The sequence below is a fragment of the Nothoprocta perdicaria genome, unplaced genomic scaffold (genome assembly GCF_003342845.1).
Source record: "Nothoprocta perdicaria isolate Ctin4 unplaced genomic scaffold, notPer1 scaffold_73, whole genome shotgun sequence".
In the NCBI taxonomy this organism is placed as follows: Eukaryota; Metazoa; Chordata; class Aves; order Tinamiformes; family Tinamidae; genus Nothoprocta; species Nothoprocta perdicaria.
In genome coordinates, this window is record NW_020456010.1 from 2260957 (window position 1) to 2281445 (window position 20489).

Below are 20489 nucleotides of genomic sequence, written 5' to 3' on the forward strand. Positions count from 1 at the left end.
GTGCTTCATACTTACGAATCCAACCACTGCCCTGTTTTCTTAGCTGATAGGTGTTGAAGTGCACTATTTATTTTCTCACATGAATAAGCCATCTGGCTTCACGTTGCATGGACAGAACGGAACAGGTCTCTGCACTCGGTGTTTTCTCTTGCATGACTTTTGTGGAAACTTCCTCTACGCTCCAGTGAGGATATATTTGACCTCCTCTAAATATACTTCATCACTGCAGGGTGTCTGCCAGTGACAACAATGGCAAGGACAGAAGCCAAGTACCTAAATTAATTTGACAACACTCCTTTCTCAGACATTCACAATGCTATTTTAAGGAAAGAAGTAGGTGTGCTATGTTGACTAAATCCCCATCAAGAGCCTTTCACAAAACCCTCTAACCTGAAGTTCCTTGCACACCTGCGTCTCTGAACTTTGGCCACGTTTACATTGCTACAGTAGGTGTGTTGATGGTCAGCACCTTGACACGGGCTCCCTCACCGGGGCTCCTTCAAACAAGCAGCCGTGTCTGAGCCTGAAGGACCTCCAAGCCACCCTGCCTGTGCCTGGCCACAGAGCAGCAGAGAGGCGTCCTCTCTGCGAGCACCGATTGTGGTAAAAATAGCATGTAATAAACATCTTAGTTTTACAGGCATGTGGGTTACTTAACATTCTTTTGGGGTGTGCAAATTTCACATTTCAACTAAAATATGACACTAAGTAGCCTCCAAATTATGGGGTTGCTAAGGAAGGATCTAATACTTGAGGCTGTAAGAGCTTGCAGTGGGGGGTGGGAGTGGAATTTCTCAGGAGCATTAAGTTTCCCAAGGAGCACAGCCTTTGTTTAGAAAAAGACCAGGCTCAACCCAACAGAAGAAAACACCAATATGAGAGGTGTGTTCTTGCTTGGCATCCAAACCATCCGCTTCCTTCCAAAGCCCTGGGCCAAAACATGGTACATGCAAGGAGCACTCACTCTTAATTAAAGCAACCTGGATATAAGATTTCCTATAAAATCCACACTACTGCTCCTTACAAAAAGGGTCAAATCCTTAAGATCAAAGGCTACTTTCATGGACTTCCCTAACCATAAGTGACCCTGTTGGYACTTCAGTCCTCTGTGGTTACTTCACTGTAAACTGCACTGTCACCTACATGATGCCTGCTCCATTTTACCTGTTGGATCCTGCGGGTTTCCTTTGCTTACAGGTTGTGTTGGAAAGCTAAACCTCGGCAGAAAGAAGAGAAGGCACACTTACTATTTCTAACCTCAGAGAAATAAGCCGTGGAGCACTGATTTCCAAGCAGGATGAGGGCCAGAACATTCTTCCATCTTACTGGTGTGGGCAAAGGGCAGACATGGGTAAAAAATACAGTCTTTATTCCCTCTGCTGGGTCAGACAACGCGTCACAACGTGCTGCCCACACAGCTAGTGTGTGAGTGCACGGCTTGCACACAATGGAAATGATGTGGTAGAGGAGTAGAGAAAGTTGGTCATGATCCAGACTGTTGATGGATTTGTTGAGATAAGCCTTTTAACGCTTACTAAATGAAGTGTTCGTGTGTAGCTTCATTCTTAACATCAAGAGCTTTACTAGTGTTCACTCTGAGGACCTCAGTCCCTTTCATAYGGATTGTTAAAAGGTAGTTGTGCCTCTCGCTCTGGAAAGCTCCTGCTTCCCTATTTCTGTCAGATCCACAGACTGTGTCTATATTTCTTTGCTGGTCAAGCATGTTTCTAGTACATAAACTTATCTATCTTCTCCATTACCAATCCCCCAAGATATTTCCCTACGTCTTGGCTAAGTTGCTTAGAAGTTTGCTGCTGAGAGTTCTCCAAAGGAAAGCCTTGTCAAGGACACATATTGCCATGTGTCTCTCTCACCAGGAGTTACACTTAGATTTAGGCAAGAAAAAACATGTATTGCCTACAGGAGCAGCACCCACTCTCTGGAGAACATTTCTTCTAGCAAGGAGGCTGCTTAAGCCTCAATCCACTTTAGAAGTTTGGTTCAATATCTCTTTTGCATGTCTGGGAGCTGTAGTCATTTCTATCTTAACATTAGCTGCAGTTAATCCGTAGATCAAGTAGGTGCMCACAGCTTGGTACATTCCACGCATGGTACTGCACTCCTCAAGAAAAGGCCTTGCTGTAACAGCTCAAGCAGAGTACATCAGCAGGCTGCATCCAGCAGCAGGCTGAGCTGCTCCTTCCACCACCAGCAAACGGGAGCGGGAGAAGCTGACAAGGCCGAGCAATCATTGTAATAAGTCAGCCTAAGATGAGCTCTTCATCTTGGAGGAAGCCTGAATCCATGAGAAACAAATACATTGACTACAAAGCATGGCAAGAAAGGAGAGAAGTCCTTTCYGAACAGAGGCAAGGCTTTTCCACATCTAACAAAGACCCCTTTAGCTTTCCCATCTGGGAAGAGCCCAGACTTCCTTGTTTGACTCCCGGACTTCACAAGAAGCAGCACATCAGCCATCACAGCTCCCACCTGAGCAATGGGCCCCTCCTGCTCTTGGTGAAACTCGGCCTGCTGGACATGGGGCTCCTCTAGGACAGTGTGTGGGAGAAGTTATAATGTCAAGCACTCCAGCTCACTGAAGTATCAAGAGTAAGAAACAATCCCAACTGATGCTGGCTCTCCTACCACGTCCATTCTCTCCTGTCCCAGGCTTCCAGTCCACATGATCTTTTAAGAATCTTGATTTTTGTTTTYAGGCTTTTAAAAAGCCAGTGGAAAGAAGGGAGGCTTTGCCAAACCCAACTTACAGCTTGACCTGCAAATGCCAAAGAATACGAGCAACAAGAGTAGGTGAGAAATACAAGTGTTTGGATCAGTGCTGTAGGGGATAATTTGGCTGTTTGAACCAAACCCACAAGGGCTTTTTGTGCTTCTGCAGATCTTCTGTAAAAAACTCTATTACAGATAAGGGAATTTCAGCCTTGCTGCCTGCCTTACCAAGCTGCCCTCAGAGCTATGCAAGGAATCAAGGTAGAAGTTTGAACCTCAGAGCTCCCTTCTGCTTTAGGTCTCTGCCCTACCCTGTCCCCTCCTTAGAGTCTTTCTCAGCTATTGGATTTAAAAGAAGGAAGCCTACTCCTAGATCCCAGCTATCTTCTCAGAGGCGTCTTCCTGTGCCAGCTAAGTCTGAGAGCAATGAGGAGACAGCACTTGCTTCTTGATCAGAGGTACCGCAAAGCCTGGATTTATTTCCTCATTGGGAAAGGTAGAGCTTTTCCTTCTTAATACAGGAGAGAAGGAAAAGCTGATTCAGAGAGCAAGTTTAGGGACAGCTGCTGCCTAAGACATTGCTTTTTGCAGAATGGAGCAGACTGGCTGCTGCCACCTCCATTGACAGCACCCAGGRGCTCCCCAGGGAGAGCCCAAATAAAAAGAGCCCAAGGTTTTCCTCACAGGGAGCCTGGAAGCCATTGTCCAAGCCAACCCGCACATCCAGATGAGGATCCTTGCAGCTGGGGATCTTTGTTSCAGAAGTCCCATGCATCTGTATAGGAAATAGCTGCATGTGAAGGATCCTGGATACAAAATCAGCGAAGACAAAAATAACAATAGACAGATGGGAACTAATCCTGGGAAGAAGCAAGGAAAGTCTCTGCACTTCCACTCTACGTGACTCCAGGAACGGAAAAGGATCCCAATGSAGATTGAGCAGAACAAGGGAGAAKGAAGAAGGAAGGAAGGAAGCAAGAAAGAAATGAGAACTGAATGCAATTTTAGAGAGACAGAGGCAGGAGAGATGAGAGCTTCTTGTTTTGTGATCATTACAGCCAAAAACAACTAGCAAAAGTTTGTTGCACTCAGCATCTGATGGGCTGCTGTGCAGCATGACAAGTAGGTCCAAGAACTCCTCAAGAGAATCCCAACAGCATCGTCCCACCTGGGGACACTGGAGAAAGAGATGCAGCTTTGGAGCAACTTCATGAGTTATCAGCACGGATTTGCAGGATCGGGTGTTCAAAATAAGCACCGCAGCCAACATGTTTCTCACAGGCAAAAAAAAAATCAGTGGAAACTCCATGTGCTGAACTCTAAATGGGTGCTTACAGCAGCTGACAATCTGGTCCTAGGAGGCAGAAAAGCCATCAGCAAAAGGCTACTGCTGGGGCAGTGCAAAATTTAGCCRAAGAGCCTGCTTTTTCCATGAGTTAAGCCAAGGCTGGAAAGTTTAAAGAGTCCTTATCACCTTCATCTCTGCTTTATGTGTGAAAACGAGTTACGACCTTCCACCCGCCTGCTACACGGGCAGCKTCTCTCTCTCTTTGGTTTTACAATAGTGTTTTCCTCTTTTTTTGAGCTTGTTTTTCTCTCCTCTGTTGTGGGAAAGACCCACGTGGGCAAGAAGGGAAATTACGGGACAATAAAAGGGAAACAGTGACACTGACAGCACTCGGGGCTCCAAAAAGCACAAAGTAAACAACGAGAGAAAAATATTTTTCCCTTCTAACATTGTTTGCTCAGCCATTAGAGGTGCTACTTACATTACAAGGAGAGGAGAAGGCAGTGTTTACAGCTGGCCACAGCACTTGCTTTGTCAGCCTGCCTCCCTCTGAAAAGGCACAAGGAAAGCAACAAGCGTGTTGGTGTTCGGGGAGGGCGCTCCGAGGAAACGYGGGCGGCCATCAAGCAGCTCTGCAGTTCATCACCAGCTGCCTCGCTTGGGCTTGCTAAGTTGTGCTCAGAGCTTTACAAAAACACATACACGTGCATATTTTTGCAGCATTCCTCTTGCCAAGGCCTATCAGAAGCTCTCAGAGGCGGCAGGATCACAGCCTGACAGTGGCACCGGCCTGAAGTATGGCAGAACCAGAGACAAACCGTGTGTGACGGGAGCTTTGGCSTGACACCTTTTTTGCTTTCCCTAAATGAACAGGCTGCTGAACTAACAACACGTACCCCAGGAACCCACACTCAAGTTCTGTGCATATTCCAAACATCAGGTCTTTATGAGATTCCTGTCACTCCTCCTCAACTTTTCCTACTTCAGCAAAGCTTAATTTTTGTTTCTCTTACCTGTACAGCCCCTTTGGGGAACACCCTTATGAGACAGGGATCTTCAGGCTGTCCAGGCACTTCTCACAACTACCTGCTGAGGAACCAGTCCCACTTCCTCTCYTCCCATCCCCATCTTAGGCACTTAACATGCGAGATCACCTTGGCTCCAGCTAGGCCAGAGGAAGGCTCACCTCCACCCCAGTGTTTTGGGGCACTCCRCATTTTAATTCAGGCAACCTTTAATTTTTAATTCAAACAACTTTTTAGTGCACTGTATAAAAATGCCTCCCTACTTACTYCCTTCTTGATCTCCTTGAGTTCTGCTTGGTTCATGCACTGAAATCAGCATGAACATCCCATCCACCACAAGCCCAGCAATCCCCACAGCCCCTCGCCAGTCTTCAAACTCCCCCTTTGCCATTCCCTCCATCTGGCAGTGGGAACAGTACTTGCAAAACAATATCAAAATATCAAAGCCCCACGCAGACAATAGCAAAGCAGAGGYTGTTTGCTTCCATTTATTGAGGCTGCTCCCTCCACATACACACAGCCTGTTTTCTCAGGAAAACAAAGGAGTCGCAGCACGCTGGGAGGAAACAATAGCGCAGGGAGGGAAAACAACAACAGCTGGCAGAGGCAAAGTGTTTTCTTTCCTGTTGGAAGCTGAAAGCCTCCTGTTTGCTGGGATTTTGTTTTTGTTTTCCTTTTAATAAGAAGCTTCCCCTCCTCCAAGAAACAATAAAGTGGGGCTCACCTTTCCCTAAGGCCTGGAAAAGGAAGGGCGAGCAGCAGCTGATTTGGGGGAGTAARAGCTGGCTGAAACAAGGGGAAAAGGCAGCTCTGCTTCCCCTTGATCGTCTTCATTTCACCTTGTCACTCACGTGTGCAAAGCTGGGAACATCTCCTGCAGCTGAAGCCACCGTGAGCAGAACCTGGCACAGAAAATGCCCCAGGGCACGAGGCAGCTCCCAGCACAGGGCCAGGCCTGGGGCACCCACACGCACAGGCTACAGCCCGCAGCCCCTGTGCAGCAAGGAGCCACACGAGGAAAAGCAGCAGCTTTTTAACAACTTAAAGCTATTACTGTCACAGAAGGTGCTGCTTACCTTTATCAAACTCTGCCGTTATCAGTCCAGGATTGTCTCCACGGTAAAAAAAAAAAAAAATTAATAAAAAAAAATCTAATTATTTTTACAAAGAACTCAACCAGTCACCTGCAAATGCTCAGGACGTTACTCCTCCTTAAGGATGATGTCTTCTCTGGAGCATCTCCCTCCCTAACACTAGAAACCATCCATACCTTAGTGAACCAAGAACATCTTCTTCCAAATGAAAGTTCATAATTTGAACAGACCTTTTTCACTGACGCACAAGGACACGGATTCAATATATTTTTTTCTTCTATGGGCTTATTTGATCTCTCTGAAGTATTAGAAAGCTAGAAGAGACATTCACCTTGGATTCCCGGGCACCTTATACGCGTTATCTTCACTTCCAGCCAGTGAGCCACCAGCAGCACCTAGTGGCCAGAATAAATTACCAAAGATTTCCAAGTTGATCCCGTTAYAAAATAGAAATTCCCAGCAACGCCCATCAGTTATGCTTACATGCTTAGCTCGAATCACGACAAGAGCAGCGTGATGTCGGCTGCAGCAGCTCCCAGCGCAGCGCCGCGCGCCTCCGCTTCCCAGAGGCCCCAACAGCACCCGGGGGTCCCCAGGGCAGCACCCTGTGTTCACGCAGCCCGGGGAGCCTCACGCGGGGGAGAGCTCAACCGCGCAGCCCAAGAACTGTCTGTGGAGAGCCCATGGAGACTGTGGTGCTGCCCCCGAGCAGAGGGGAGCTCAGCAGGACCAAGGGCAACCCCTCCCATGCGCTCCTGCCTTCGGCTTGGTGGAACAGGAGAGTATCACGAGGAGCAAGCAACAGGAAGGTCTTGGGGAAAAAGAGGTCAGACCCACACCATGGCCTACAGTGTGGGCTGCACGTGGTTCCAGTGGCTCACAGAAAGCCGGCAGAGCCGGGCCTGGGAAGCAGAGYGGGCCGGGAAGCAGAGCTTTCCTGAGCAGCCCCCCTGGGAACTGCTAACTGAGGCAACCGCACCAACTATCTTCCCACTTTCCTGTTGTCCCTTTTTTCCCCTCAACCACGAGAGATGCTGTAAGCAACAAAAGCTCCTGTTTTGGTTCTGCAAAATTGAACATTTCCAGCTTAAACCAAGCCTGGGCCCAGAAGCAGAGCTTACTCCACAGAGCAAACCCAGGCCGCTCCAGCTCATCCGGCCCCTTCCCTGCCACCACCTTTCCCGAAATGCACCACGCAACCAACCTCATTTTGAGCACTGCCCTGTACCACCGAACAAGCACCGCACGGATCATGTCCGTGAACRGCTTCCAGCGCCTCCCAATGAGGCTCTGCAGCCCCCTCTCTCTTCATAGACACCCTAATCCCATCCAAGCTGCTGCAGAAGCAAAGTCACACACCCACCTACCTCAGTATTAAGTCCAAACAGCTCCTAGTAAATTAAGATGCATCTTCCAGACCTGTTCTGACAGTTTCTAGAGGAGAGGAGCTCACATCCCGTCTGCAATAATTAGAACTCATAAAATATTTTAAATCTGAGGTAGATGAAGAGTCCGGAGGCCCCTATAGGTTCCCAGCCTSTACTCCTCTGCAAGAAGGAAAAGGAACCAAGGCAAAGAGAACATACAGATACTTTTATTGCTCACCTTTTATACAACAGCACACCTTCAGCCATTTCCTTTCACAGCTTGACAATATTTATGTACACAAAAACCCAGCAAGAAGCATTACGTGGCTTTCAGTAAAGAAAAAAAATCCCAAAACATCAGAACATCAAACTCAGCCAGGCTTTGTTTTCTGCAGCAATAATAAAAGGGCTTCCTCCAGGCAGGAACTAATCTTCCCAGGCCGTAGTGCATTTCTTTTAAAAAAGACAACCCCCAAACCAAATTGCCCTGGACTTGCTGAGCCAGTGGTATTAACTTGCAAATAAAATAGGTTTCTGTTTGTCATTTCTTCTAGCTGACTTCAAGTAAAAATTAGGTTTGGAGGAGGAGCAACTTGTTTTGGATGGATGCAGGTCAGTTTGAATTGCTACACCTAACTACAGGCCTACACACACTATCAGTTCACAATTTAGCTTGGTTTTAAATGATCTTTGCAGGTTTTGGCAGCAGTCGGTCTCCAGAGTTGAGCAGGTGGTAAAACTTGGTCTAGTGGAAGATAAGGCTTCTGAACACGGCAGCTGCAGCAGAGCTCAGATAACAGACAGCAAACCTGTTTGCTCGAGGGAATTCACTGTGCACGCGCGTGCTGCATTCTCTTGGCTACAACGACAGGCCAGCAAGTCAAAAGCAATACTCAGAAGTGCTTTTAGAATATAACTGAATCGTGTTTAGGGGGAAGAGGGCAGAAATTCTGCTGTGTATTACAGTATTTAAATGTGACCAGACAGATCTTGTTATTTCCCTAACTAAAGTGGAAGGCAAGCACAGCAGGYAGTTTCAGAACAGGAGTGTTCTGAGCAGAGAAAAATCGGTCCAACATCTAAAAAGCAGGGCTATTAGCTTATGTTTATGTGAAGTGCAGTGGAGAACGATGACGCACTTAATTCATCAGATAATAAAAAGAAACTGCAGGTTTCTGTAGGCCTACTCAAAGCAAAACATCCCACCCAAACAGACCCTGCCTGCCACGTACAAACCCGTTCTGATTCAAGAAGCATTAAGCCAGGCCTCTGGAAACAGGCTGCTATTATTTGAGCTCTGCTGAAGCACCGATTTYTAGCAGCCTCAGCTTGTAAAGTGTCTGCCTTGTCCAAAGCCAGACTGGTTATACTGGTAACCCCCATGCTGGAAGTGCTGCTCAAACTGCCCGCCCTGGTTGTAGCTCTGCCCGCCGCGGCCTCCCCAGCCGCCTCCTTGGCCTCCGCGCCCGCCGCGGCCTCCACGGCCGCCTCGACCTCCCCCGCGCCCGCCGCCCCGCTCGCCGTGGGCCCCTCCATCCTGGTATCTGCTGTCCTGCTGGTAGCCACCGCCCCCTTGGTAGCCGCTCCCCGCGTACGAAGACTGGTATCCACCATAGCCTCCTCCTTGGTAGCCGCCGCCGCCGCCGTGGTAGCCGCCCGTCTGGAAACCTGCATCTCTGTAGCTGCTCTCCCTGTAGCCGCCATCCTGGTAGCCACCCCCTCCTCCATCTGTCCAGCCTCCCTGGAGCTTGTTTCCTCTTCCGCGGCCCCCGTGGTCGTAACCACCGCGTCCTCCTCGCCCGCCTCGATCGTGGCTGCCTTGCTCRTGACCCCCTCGCCCGCCGTACGACGAGTCGTAGCCGCCTCTCCCYCCTCGGTCGTGACCGCCATGGTCGTAGCCCCCTCGCCCCCCGTACGAGGACTCGTAGCCTCCTCTTCCTCCGCGGCCGCCGCCTTGTTGGGGACCAGCCTCTGGTCTCTTCTGCCAAGGCGGCATCTCGGGAGGAGGAGGTTCAATTTCATTGGGCCTTCCTCCTCTGTCAGGCACYCTGCCCATCAGCACCTGCAAAGGGAGGACAGCCCTTATACAAATAGCACCAGAAATGCACAACATCACAAACACAGACTTCAGTACCCAACTACCGGGCTTCAAGTTCAATGCATGCATTTTTGAGGGTCTATTACTCCTTTAAATCCATGTTTTTTTTCAAGTATTATTCACTACTCCACTCAAAACACTATCATTCTCAAAGGAATGAAAATGCAGTTTAACAGTTCAAGGCAAACTACTTGAATATTCACAATAGAAAAAGAAATGTCAGCTACCTGTTGTCACAAAGTTACCTTGTTAATGGCACAGGCAGTCTTCTCTCGGATGGACCCACTGCTTGTTCTCAAAATCTTGGACAGATCCTGACGAGCTGCCAGGAGATTTGCAATGGAAATAGTGCACTTAGTAGATAAGAGGGCACGTTTTGGCTGGTAGACTTTAGCCAGTTTCTCTGTTTGACTCTGTTGGAGGAAAGAAAAACAGTGTAACTGAAAAGCAACGGAACATGGGAGAACCAGGCATCACTCCAAATAAAACAAAAAATAAGGATGAGAATGACAAACTTTAAGAACCACCGTAGCAAGGCCAGCATTTGCCACAATAATTTCCTAGGATAGGAAGGAGTGTTCAGACGGAACTGACATCGATCTTCTGACAATTTTAAGATTAACAAACTATGCATGGGCTGTTATTTCTCAGGCTAGCACAGAATGCGAGTCTGTCACATAACTACATGAATTGCCCCTAAGAGACAGTAAAACGAAACATGTCTGTACGCTGCTCTAGGAGGTCTCTGTACAGACACCAATCCGTCTCGGATCACACTCATTGCAGTTACACCAGCATCACCACGACCTCTAACACTGTATCAGCAGAGAAAAGACAGTGCTCCTCTCACACTCCTCACTTAGGCAGCGCTTGTTCTAGTTCTGTCCCTTGGCTTGTATCCCACAAAGTCAAAGTTAGAAACGAGATCCACTTGGCTCACGAGACAACGCTGCCTCGCGAGCAACCTCTCCTCCTCCAGTGCCTTTTGGCATTAACCATACCTGCTTTTCCAAACTCCTCAGCAGGATGACAGCAGCTCTCCCATCAGCAGAGAGCAGTGCTACCAGCTCTTGAGTTAATACAAGCTATACATATTTTCAGTCAAAGTAGAACAGGGGATGCAGTTAGGCASAAGAGACTGGGACATACAGAAAGGCAGAAGCCTTGTGGGCACAGCTGGAGGACTACAGTGTGAACACTGAGAACAGTGTTCTGAAAATTCTGCAATCATCTTACACAGTCAAACCAAGTAACTCCTCTGATTTCTTACTTACAGAACAGTAATAAGTATAATAAGTGGCTCAAGCACAGCCACGAGCCAACACTGCACTTCATGGAAAGTTGTTCTTACCTTAGCTCTGTCTGACCAGCCAAAGGACTGCACCGTTACATCCAAACGTTTAACTAATAGTTTTCTTCGGACTTCATATTCATTGACTATGGCTTGATTAATTGCTTCAATTTTTTCCTGAAATAAAAATTTGCAAACATAAGTAGAAATGTTTTACTATACTCTAAGACAGCAAATTGTGTGGGTAGAGAAAGATCAGACACGCAGACACTACACAGGGCTAAGACCACACGTAAATTATCCACCTTGTTCACTGGCCCCCAGCAAGGTATCTGCTAACACTATTTCCCTGAAGGCTTCAGAGAGTCTTATCTTCACATCCACCCTCGTATTGTCTCTAGCAGGTACAGCTGCCCGCTGCCTGTGAGGARTATAAAGGCTGCGTACACTGCAGGTGCATTTCTCAACACTCACCAAGACAGAGGCAAAAGTGAAAAAGCACCAGAAGGAACAAACTAAAGGACACAGAAGGACACGCATCCAAGTCCTAGGGAGTTGGCAGTCCTTGCTTTCCTGAAATCAAGCAAGCTAAAGACAGAGAGACACCATTAAAAGTACCTCAAGTACTTCTAAGAAGAGAGGAGGAAGTGAAGGGAGGAATCCAGGTTCTTTGGAAAGAAGGCACAGGAGGGGATGTTGCCCTAACTCGGTATGGCTAGGTCATACATTCCATGATAGCGAGGGGCAGAAGAGGAAGCCTTAAATCACTGCTCAAAGCCTCAGGGCAGCAGAGCGGCTCTGCCACCACTGAAAAATTAATTTTCTCCTTCACTTCAGAAAAATTTGTCCAGGCCTCTGTATATGGATTTATGGAAATCTAATTTTTGTCAAAGRAAACCTAAGATCCGATCTAAGTCACTGAACTTTTACTGCATCATATATGTAGAAAGAGCAGGCGAAACAGTCTTCCCACTTTTAAAGAAGGATGAGACAAAAATCATTTTGTAATATTRACCATAATGAATATCAGTACTTTACTTGTTCAAACAAAGGAAACAGGCTCTAACACCTGCAATTACTTACCCAGTGAGCTGGTCCCAGCTGTTTCTTCAATAAAGGTTTTCCAACATGATTAGGTGGGACCTTTGCTAGGGTTTCCTTCAGCTGTTAGGAGATGCATATAAAATATAAGCATTGTCTAAAAATTAGCTTTTCAAGGTTAAATTTACAGGAGAGGACTGGATGGCATAACACAGCAGTCTCCAATATCAGCATGTTCCCATTGGGAAAGGGAATCAATCACATATCTTTTGCAAAGCAACTACTTGTGTATTTCTAGTAAGCTTGGCTACAAATATTTTAAAATTATGGGTGAGATCTACAATTAAAATTGGAGCTGTACMTCATGGAAAACTTCCTTTGAGGATCAAGAAGATCCACTACAGTTCATCTTTCTAACTAAGAAAGACTCCTATCAAAAAGGGTATATTAAGAGTACSTAAAACATGAGAGGCCCAGAAAAGGGCCCCTCTTTACAATCAAAACTAAAGGTCTTCAGGAAGGGATTATAAATTTCATTTAGATTTGAAGAGCCTGGGCACAACTGTTTGGTTACCTTTCCCACCACCGAATCGCTAATGGCTTCATTGGGAAGAAACAGCATAGCGTGGATTAGGACTTGAATCAAATAAAAATCGGTTAGGACTACACACTGCACTTTCCCACAGCCTTCAACTTGGAGCATTTCATTCTAACACTTCCTTTAACACATGCAGGGACCATTTTCCAAATAGTGCTTAACCCGGTCAATTCCTTTAACCCACAGTTTTAAAAAATGGGTATTGCTGGAATAGCAGACGTAGCAGTTCATTCAAATATCAGTAAGTGCATGTGTATTTGTGCATATATACAAGTATGTATTTAATATAAATGCTGTGGATCATTAAGGGAGTCAAATATACAAAGATTCTACTCTAACCTCTGGTACATACAACAGAAGGAAACAGTAGCTTGATTATCATCCATTAGACAAAAAGAATATTGTAATATGAAAATCCTCTTTTAAAACAAAGGAACCTTTAAGGTGATCTCTTAACAATATCTTAGAAGTGTAAAATTATCAYAGCTTACACTTTGTTTTCACATTTAGCTAAACACTGTTTCTGATGCGTTTTAATAGCTGACTAATATTTCATTCTTTAAAAATTTTCTCTCTCAAATACTACCAATATTTGAAGTGCTTGGAGTGTAAGAATCACAGATACATGATTTCTAAAAACCTTGCATGTTAAAAATTCATGATGTAGGAATTTTCAGTCACTTAAATGTGGTTAAAGAAAGACAACATGACTAAAAGGTTGTCAAAAAGCTTCTCTGAAAATATTTTTGTGAGCTGATTATCTGTCCTTTAAAGCTTGCAAAGATTATTTCTGCAGCATTATTTCCTTCCTCCCTCCAAAAAACCCTACACTTACTAAACACTTAAACACTTTGTCCCTTTGTAAAACATCACTTTGTGTGTTTTATAAAAACAACACAAAAAAACAACTTTGGGAAAARAAAAGTAAATATATAAACTGAAACAAAAACCCACACCACAATCTGGAGAATGCATACACATAAAGAAACATGAAAATACGTGGACCCTCAAGAACTGACAAGTCTGACACTAAAGCGTAAACTGTATTTTATTAGAACACCTTTTATCCTAAAGATTTTTAAAATAGTCTTTTTTTAAAAAAGAAAATGTTTGTCTTGGTGCAAGTATTGCTTAGAATACATTTCTCCCCAATGCTGTTCCTGAGACTTAAGTCCAGTATTTTCCCAGTCTCCTGCAACAGGTGATGACATTAAAACTTAGGGCAGTGTAAGGAATACATCACCCTTTAAGGCAATGGCAGCAGCAGTCCCTGACCTCATGCCTTGGCGTGGAAAAAGCCTTTAAAATCATTTTCAAAATTCAGACTCTCACGTACACTCAGTGAACCCTGTTAAGTCTCCTTCACATTTCAAACACCAGAGTTGCACAAGACACAAATCTCGCCTTTGGCAGTAAAACTATTTTTCATTAAAACAATCATATTGCAAATACTCCACTTTTGCTCCTTTGGATCTTACTTTTTTTTCAATTCCACTGAAGAACTGGAACATCGTTATGTTGGCTGGAGGCTTGGACATGCCTAAAGCAATACATATGCCTTTTAGCTCCTGAAAGACTTCGCTGCCACCTCCTTCCTGTGCTTTTTTAGGAGGGGCATTCACACACAGCATTCTGGCAGCTTCCAGTTCTGAGATGAGGTATGCTGGGGTAAGAAAAATTAGATTTCAGCATCAGATACAGCACAGTTAAATATTTTAGAACCAGTGAGAGAATTCAAGGGCTTACAACCAACAAATGTGCAAACAGAATGTTTTAGAAAGAGTTAGGAATAGAATTTTCATAATTTYGGTACCCAAAGACCAGTCATGTTTCTAGTAATTTTTGAGCCCAAAGCTAGAAACACAACAATCAGGAGAAAGGTTTAGTACAGCCAGTTAAAGCCTGGATGACAACYCCATGATTTCAACAGGCATTACAGAGTTCAGAGCCAAACTCTTTTCCTTCAGGCTTTGCCCAGCAAAGACAGGAGACTAGGAACATGAAAGTAAGCAGGATGAGGGACTGAGACACGCACTTTAAGCTAGACACTCAAGGATTCCTTGATGTTCTGGTGAAAGAAGCAAGCAAATGAGTAAAGAAGCTTGAAATGCTGGATTTCAATTCAATTTCTCCCCTTTACTGCTTCCCTAAGGATCTATATCTACACTTCCAGCATTATAGTGTAGGTTATAGGGATACAGATTCAGTGCTCAGCCATTGCTTACAGTTTTTTCACTATGTGACGTTTCAGCTGAAAAAATAAACATGTTTAAGAATACACTTCATTTTAATCATACYGGGAGACCGTAGGTCAGTGTCTCTGACACAGACACCTGTGAAGAGGGACGCAGACATAACACACGTGGCACTGTTCCAGTCAGCCTTATTATATCTAAAACTAGGTTAGACCAAAGGATTAAGACCGGAACAAAGCATTTTAACCACCTCGAGAAYGTCATCCAGTGTCTTCTAATAATGCCACAGAACACGTTTAATTTAAAAAATTCTTAAGATGCACAAATGTCCTTTGTAACTTGTTTCAATAGCTAAGTTTGTGCTTTGTACAGGTTTGTCTCATCTTCAACTTTCAATTAATTATATCATATTAGAACCTCCTGTAAAAGAAACCAGTGGCAGAAACTCCAGTTTCAAGAATGCAAAAATAACCAAGCTACCTTCACCCTCCTCTGACCAAGACTGGAAATTTTAAGTCTACTACCATAACACAAACATTAAGATAGTTATTATTTTGCAAACCTTTTCTGAACTGGTCTGAAACTTTTCTTTAGTGTACTTTTCCTTTTTGCAGATGCCAGTACCTAACATTGGAGTCTACTGATCAAGTCAATCCTGCGTATTTATGCTCMCATGTTGCTTTATTTCTCCCAGCAATAGTGCTGCATCTTCCAGTCGACATTATCTGCACTGTTTTAGAAAATACAAAATATCCTGGCATTCACTTACAGAATGTTATTCTCTGTTTTTCTGAGGACTCTCATACGGCAAGACACCTAATAAGTTAATGTAATTAATGGAAGCTAGGCAAAAACTTCAGATGTTGCTATAGTGAGATATATATATGTGTATATATATATATATGTGCACTATATATAGTGCATACACTAAGGAGTCTGGCATCAATTTCAACTCCACACTTGATATTGAACACAATATTCCTGTCACAGGGGACACCAGAATTTGACTTCTGAAGACATATTTATGTTATATATAAAGTTTAGATCATACAAGCTATCACAAAAGCCAATTCCCTAATGAAGAATAACCGGAAAGACAAGCGTTTTTGAGCTAGAAAATACTTTAAATGCAATCATTACCTCACCAATGAGACCAGACTATCAAATCAAATTCAGATTAAGCCTTACTTCTACAGCCTTTCTACACTTGTTGAAATATAGGAAATTACTCTAAACATTTCTTTCATCTCAGCTGAGAGCAGAAATACACACTTCTGCTTTGAAGAACTAGGGAACCAGCAGCAACTGAACATTCCAGAGTGAGGAAGCAAATTAAACATGAATTTATGTTGACTTCAAGATCAGACTGATATTACAATTTCTAAACCTGACACTTATCTTTTTTTTACATAAATCCTTTTCTTTACATAAATGAACACTGCACACTTTTCCAAATTAAGCATAATTTCTTCTACCYTTACATTTCCTAAACAGACTAAAATAAATGTAAATATTCAGAGCTGCTGGATGGAAAATGAAAATGAAATGAGACGTGCTACCGCTCATTTCTTTTTCAGGCGCAGAAAGCAATGCTGAAGGCATTCACTAGATGATCAAAAGAACTGGAGTTGGAATAAAACATGTCCTATTTTTCTTAAAGACTTCAAGTGCTTTGCAGTGTAGGAAAATATAAATCTTCTAATTTTATCTTGCAAAACAAACCATGCTTGGAGTTTCAAAACAAGGAAACACCTGATACTACTGGTCATTTTTACGATCTCTTTGAATAAAGTGTGGGGCTAAATCATGTTAGAAAWCTTTGAATGATTCCCTCTTTTAAGTTCCTTTTGAGAAGAAACAGGACAGACTTTTTGCTAGTGAACATATTCCATCATACAATGACTAAGGAACAACTGCTGTGTTTGAGACTCAAAAGTATATTTTGACATTGTGTACAGAAAACAAAAACTATTAATAATTGCCCGTAACCACTTTTTATACAGTGTGATATGAAACACCTCATCATATATTCTGCAGTATTAAGTGCAAGAAACAGTAGCATGTCTCTCTGCATAACAGCGAGTTTGCTTTCAAGCACCCTTTTCACTTACTGAGCAGCAAGAGGCAGTTCTTTTGATTATGAAGGCGTTTTGTCACATCTCCTGATGTTAGTGATGCATATGGACAGTTCATTTCAGCCAGTAACCCACTCACTTCAAGCTGAAATTCTTCTGCTTCGTTTGGACCTTAAAAAAAAAAAAAAAAAAAGGATCACAGCTTTGGCTGTGCTTAAAATGATTTTGCAAACAGAAAGATGTTTGTGAAGTCCTAAGTAATGGCTAGAGAAAGGAAGAGTGGCCAAACAGATGTTGAGGGGAAAGAGCATTAAATAAATGAAAAGCTTGGGCACTAAATAAATGGAAAGTTAAACTCATTGCATTAAGCATTACTATGCTAGAAATCCAGAAGTTATCAAACCAATTTGACAATTTAATCTGTAAAATGGCCCAAGTAGCTGATTGTAAATAACATCTGAGAATTTAGGGTTTACTTCCTCCATCGAAATGGAAAACAGAGATTTTCAAGCTCTTTCCCACAGAGCATTTCTTAAAGAAGAAAAAATACATAGTAAGGATGGAGATAAAGCAGCTAATAATAAAAAGACAGCACTCAATCTATTTCTTTGAATGGTAAATATTACTYACCTCAAGATGTAATGCAGACCATTAAAAAAGGGTGTTCTCATGATCTAATAAAAATAATAACGTTTCCTAAAACCATCTGAGAACTTTAAAAAAAAATTGTGTGGTTGAACAGTTAAAAGAAAAAGCTAATTCAGGAGAAAGATTGTTTGATTCTCATTGTTAATTCAGCCTCCACTGCGTGCTCATTAAGCAAGTGTGAACACTAAGGTGGAAAATATTCAAGGYCTGACAGTGTGCAGACAACACTCCCTGGTACACACATTTAGCAGTTCTGTCAGCCTGAATCTTTATGGCACGCAAGAACACACACTAACTGCAGATCTGTGCTACAGCCATGGATACTTACTGTTAGTTGCTTGCACATTTTCCTCCAATTTACAGAAAAGCCGCAACTCCGATACCAACCAGGCACAGAGTTTGGTGAATTCAGGGGAACTGGCTCCACGAGAGACTGCCTGGGTTAGCGCTCCGTCGTCTAACAGGGGACCTTTGTAACTGAAAAGTAAAAGTACAATTTATTGCAGTCTTCTACAGCTGATGAGCCGTGTGGATTTGCACTAGRCTGCATAGACAGAGACTACACCCTCACCACGCCTGGAATGCTGAAAATCTAAATTGCATTCAACTCTGAGAAAAAAAGCACATTGAAAGTGTCCGAATAAACCCAGCCCTAACGTGCCATTAGCCTGCTGACAAAGAGCTTGTCACAAAATATCACAGATCAAATGCTTCATCCTGGAAAACACTACTACATACAGCTGCAGCTTCTCTCTTCCTCTACCGCATTAAGACATTACAACATATTTATCTTGGGCCACTGCAGTTCCAAAGTCTCACTCTTGACCACTGCTCTAGAGTATTTTGAATAGTTACTGTTTGACTAGTGCATTTTTTCCTGCCATTTGCTATCARATATTAAAAGGGTTGCCATGCAAAACAAACAAAAAAGATAGAAATGTTGAAAGATGGTCAGTAAAACGACATCATCTTTTGAAAGATGAAGACAACATCCTTCTTTATTTGGCACTAGGGAAACAGATGGGAGCTATCTATTCACACACACCCCCTAACCAAATTCAGGCCTATTGCAAGAAAGCATGATTCTATGGAACTGATTTGGGAAAATACAGTTTTCAGGACATCTGTGTATTGACATCCTGTTGGTGGGGGGAGAAGAGGGAGAGAGAAGGGAGAAATAACCTTATTAAGCAGGCAAGGAACAAAGTTAGAGCTTGGCAGAGTATAAAATCCACAGTATCACCTCRGCATACTGCACCCCAAGGGTGAGCACAACCATCTGGATTTGCTATTTCAAATTTCCAGGCTAAAGTCACCCATTATGTCATAGCAACCCCAGGAGTTGGGTCAACTCTTGGTAACTCTCCCACAGACCAAATTACAGTATTATCTTTCCACATTTTACTGTTGGAATTAACACCCCATATAAAAGGCTTATCCTCAGCGTAACAGCTTCAGCCCAAAGGAAGAAACCAGCCTCCAAGGAGAGCTGGATTAGTGACACAGAGTGAACCTGCTAGCAGCTGATGGGAAGCTCCGACTCGATGCCCTGCATCGTCGCTCCGGCACAGCCACGATTCCAAGAGGCTCCGCAGAGCGGGCCCAAGTCCCACCCCACACGCTCGGCCTTGCTCCTGCTTGGGAACATCCCAGGACTCAAAATAGAAGCACCAAGTTACAGCTCTGCACAGAGCCCAAGCCTTTGCTTGGCAGGGTCTGGATTTAAGGCACGTCACGTCAGAGGCTCCCTCTCCCAAATTGTTCTTAGATATGACATCTCGACCATGATGTAACTACACAGCTATTCGCCAGCCTTCTCCTTCTSAAGCACTCTCCAAGTTTCCATTCCTGCCTCCAGCAGCGCACGCGCTACAGCTGCGCTCCTCTCCAGCAACGTTTTGGTACATCTGATTTGTTTGCTTCTTCACCAGTTCAAGAAAAGTGATTCACAAGGGAAGAGGCCAGTTTGAGCAGCTCTCTCACCAAAAGCAACAACCCTATGATGTRCAACACTATTAAACAGCAAACAAACAAAAAAAGAAAGCCTTCGGGCTTCAGTTAGAAATATATGTGGAATTTCAAAGGATAATGCACTTAGTGTCTAAGCTTAACAACTCCAACACCCAAAGTCAGTGTAAGCAGGAGGAAACAAACAGAGGCCTCTTAGTTGCACACAGCAGCCTGCTGAGTTGATACTGTTACTGCCAAAGCCCAGTCTGGAGCCTCCCAAATTTTCTTTAAAATCAGTGCTGCCAACATCTTTAAGAAGAAGGACTCATTTTTATTCTGTTTTCCTTGTTCACTCTCCTTGAATCAACAGCCAGGGTTTCTAACCAGTTCTGCMATTACCAAGCAAGCCACAGCTCCTTCAAGGCAGCAGCAGCAGCCTTTTGAACCCACGGCTTGAGATAAAACAGAAAGCGCAGCAGTTTGCAGCATTTGCCCCACGTCAGAGACCTAGTCACCTCTCCGGCAGACAAACACCCGCTAAAACAGAAGCCAGCCTGCGGGGCGATCGCCACCAACCCAGCCTGGAAACACAATCCCGGTGGCTGGAGCCGTGGCGCTCCGGGGTGACTTGCGGGAAGGCAGCCGGCGGGAGCAAGCACGGCTGTTTGCGCGGGGCCCGCGGCAGGAAAACCGGCAGGGCCTCTCCTCCGAGCGCCCAGCACTGCACACCGGGGCAGGCTCGCACCGAGGCACGGGCCCCTTGCCCTCGTGTTCGTGGGGCCTTGGCCGCCTCTGACACAGTAACAGAACTAAATTAACGCTCCTACTTTAATGCTATTAGGAAGAATAAAAGGGGGGGGTGGTGTGATGTCACGCCATTTGTTATTTCTGTCGTTGCGGAAACCGCAGCCCTCCCGTCGCCTCCGTGCGGAGGCTTCTCCCCCGCGGCCCCGCCGCGGGCGCGGCGCGGGCAGCACCTACCCCAGGTCCTCGAGCGCCTCCAGCACGTCGCTCTCCAGCAGCTCGACCTCCATGGCGCGCCGGGGCCCGGGGGAACCTGCGCGAGAGGCCGCGCTCAGCGCCCCGCCG

The 20489-nt window shown here is 44.7% G+C and overlaps 1 protein-coding gene across 1 annotated transcript; it reads right to left on the reverse strand.

Annotated features, from left to right (window-relative positions):
- Positions 1 to 8005: 8005 nt before the first annotated feature.
- Positions 8006 to 20457, reverse strand: FAM98A (family with sequence similarity 98 member A). Its single transcript, XM_026051197.1, has 8 exons — positions 20382 to 20457; positions 17779 to 17927; positions 16839 to 16973; positions 14011 to 14195; positions 11977 to 12057; positions 10954 to 11070; positions 9848 to 10015; positions 8006 to 9566 (listed from the first exon to the last, which is right to left on the reverse strand). The coding sequence occupies exons 1-8, from the start codon at positions 20432 to 20434 to the stop codon at positions 8829 to 8831; spliced, it is 1626 nt and encodes a 541-aa protein (XP_025906982.1). The 5' UTR covers positions 20435 to 20457; the 3' UTR covers positions 8006 to 8828.
- Between the last annotated feature and the right edge of the window lie 32 nt (positions 20458 to 20489).